The following is a 2,274-nucleotide window of genomic DNA, read 5'->3' as shown; positions in this document are numbered from 1 at the left end:
ACACCCCCCCTGGCATAACAACAGCATCTCCTCTTGTCCTGTCAGCTGTGGCATGTAAGGAGAGGCCACCACCCACCTCCCTACAACCTCCTGTCAGGGAGTTGTACAGGGATGAAGTCACCCCTCATCCTCCTCTTCTCCAGGCTAAACAACCCCAGCTCCCTCAGGAGCTCCTCATAATCCTCAAAACCCTTCAGCAGCTTTGTTGCTCTTCTTTGCACCCTCTCCAGAACCTCAATGTCCTTTTTCATCTAGTCCAACCCCCCATGAAGAACCAGAGCTGCATACCCTGGCTGAGGGAGCAGTGTGTGCTCTGCAGGGACACCAGAGGCATGGCATGGCACTGGAACCCCTTGGCTTCTGCTCTGGCAAAATCCAGCCAGATCCCACCAAGGGGCCCAACACCTTGCACTGCCCAGCACCCCCTCTGCTCACCCCCTCTGGGCACTCAGGGGAGCTTCACCCACACGTTCTGGGGGGAGCTCACCACAGGCTGGGCCACAGCTGCCCTGGGACCAAGGGTGGGTGGCAGGAGATGCAGAGCCAGCCCCAGGAGGAGCCAGGCCCTGGCTGTAGGACCTGCTGCACACCAGCACACAGGTGAGGTCCCTGCCCTGTTGTGCTCCACACGCCGGGTCTCGGAGCCCCTGCACAACCCCTGCACTTGTGGGACAGGAGCAGGACAGTGCCACTGCTGGCTCCTGCTGGCAACTCCCCCCTGGCAGCAGAAGCTGTGCAAAGGCAGCCACAGAAATTCCACCTCACCACAGAACGGATTTCCTGGAAGCAGCTGATAGCTCTGGTTAGGTGACTGCCTCACCTAAAAATAAACCTCAGCTACACTGCCACCTCCTCTGGGGATTCCATGCACCACCAACCAGCTCTGATCCCTTCCCACAGTGACCAAAGTGCCTGGGTTTACTTGTTTATTTATACACAGAGCAGCCTTTCATTTTTACATAAACTTAAAAGCAAAACAAACTTCCCAAATGCAAACGTAAACATTTTGAAGCATCCATTTAGTGTGAGTGTCTAACCCCTGGCTGTGAGAACCAGGCAGGGCTGAAGGGCTCACCAGCAGAGCCAGATCCTCACCCTGACTACACCACCATCAAAACCAGCAGGTTTTGCACACTGGAAGCTGCACACTGAAATTATTCCAGCTTTCACTCACTGCACAGCTCCCTTTCTTTTGTGGGCTTGGCTGCTGAAAACCACTCAAGTTCAGAAGTGGGTAACTGAGCAGAAGGCTCCTTCCAGTTCCAATCAAAATGCACTAAAGGTGCTTTTCACATACTGATTATTTCCCCTGCAAAGCTTTGAAAAAACAGCAAGAGTCCTGGGTGGAGTTTTTTAGACAAACTCAACGTGAAACCCTTAAAACTAAAGAAAGAAGCTTCTGGAAGTGCATTACAAACACAATGCTGTGAGCTGTTCCCCAGTACTGGAAAGCCTGTCTCTCAGGGCTGGGAAGGTCTCCCCCAGCTCACCCCAGGGCACTGCAGCCCCCCCTGGGCACTGCAGCCCCCCCTGGGCACTGCAGCCCCCCCTGGGCAGTGCTCCCCAGGCAGCACAGCCACCCAATACCTACTTGAAGCGAACCTTCTCGTCCATGTCCAGGGGGGGCTCGTGGGTGATGAGGGTGACCAGCTGCTCCATGCAGTGCTGCTGGCAGAGGAAATCCAGCAGCTTGCGGTTCTGAGCCTTGCACTCCTGTAAGATGTCATCTTCATCCATCAGCTCGTGCAGTGTCACATCTTCCTTATCCAGCAGCTTGTCCACGTGTGATGTTGTGTTCAAATCGAACTTCCAGAACATGTTGATGGGACACAACTAGCTGGAAAAGGAAGGCACAGAGTTATTCTTCCACCTTCACTGTTTGTTCCTCCTTCACAGTTCTGAGCAGAGCACACTGGCAGAGCTGCCAGGCAGCTTGTACACATCACTTACACTGGGTGAACAGAATCAGGAGCACTGGAAAACCAACACAACTTTGATTATAGCTGCAGGATACCAACAATGGACACCACAAATGCATGAGAGACATTGAACTGCAAGGAGCCTGAACTAAAATGAGAGAGCACGTTCATACACAGAGCCCCAGCATGAAGGGGTTGGAAGGGACCTCTGGGGATCACCTCATCCCACCCCTGCTCCAGCAGCTCACCCCCAGCAGGGTGCCCAGGGTCACACCAGCCACGTTTGGGATCTCTCCAGAGCAGGAGACTCCACAGCCTCTCTGGGCAGCTGCTCCAGGCTCTGCACCCTCCCACC

At 54.4% G+C, this 2,274-nt stretch overlaps 1 protein-coding gene across 1 annotated transcript in view; it reads right to left on the bottom strand.

Annotated features, from left to right (window-relative positions):
- Positions 1-1,832, bottom strand: part of PPP6R2 (protein phosphatase 6, regulatory subunit 2) — a gene marked incomplete at its 3' end in the record, with an annotated part of 36,136 nt that extends 34,304 nt beyond the window's left edge. Inside the window, exon 1 of the mRNA XM_008938306.1 lies at positions 1,592-1,832. Coding sequence (XP_008936554.1) covers positions 1,592-1,818 — 227 coding nt within the window. The remainder of the gene's footprint in view (positions 1-1,591) is intronic.
- Positions 1,833-2,274: the final 442 nt, after the last annotated feature.

Source organism: Merops nubicus, unplaced genomic scaffold, assembly GCF_000691845.1.
Source record: "Merops nubicus isolate BGI_N331 unplaced genomic scaffold, ASM69184v1 scaffold10284, whole genome shotgun sequence".
NCBI classification, from domain to species: domain Eukaryota; kingdom Metazoa; phylum Chordata; class Aves; order Coraciiformes; family Meropidae; genus Merops; species Merops nubicus.
The sequence above is the reverse complement of the archived record's forward strand: the minus strand, read 5'-3'. Positions and strand labels throughout refer to the sequence as shown.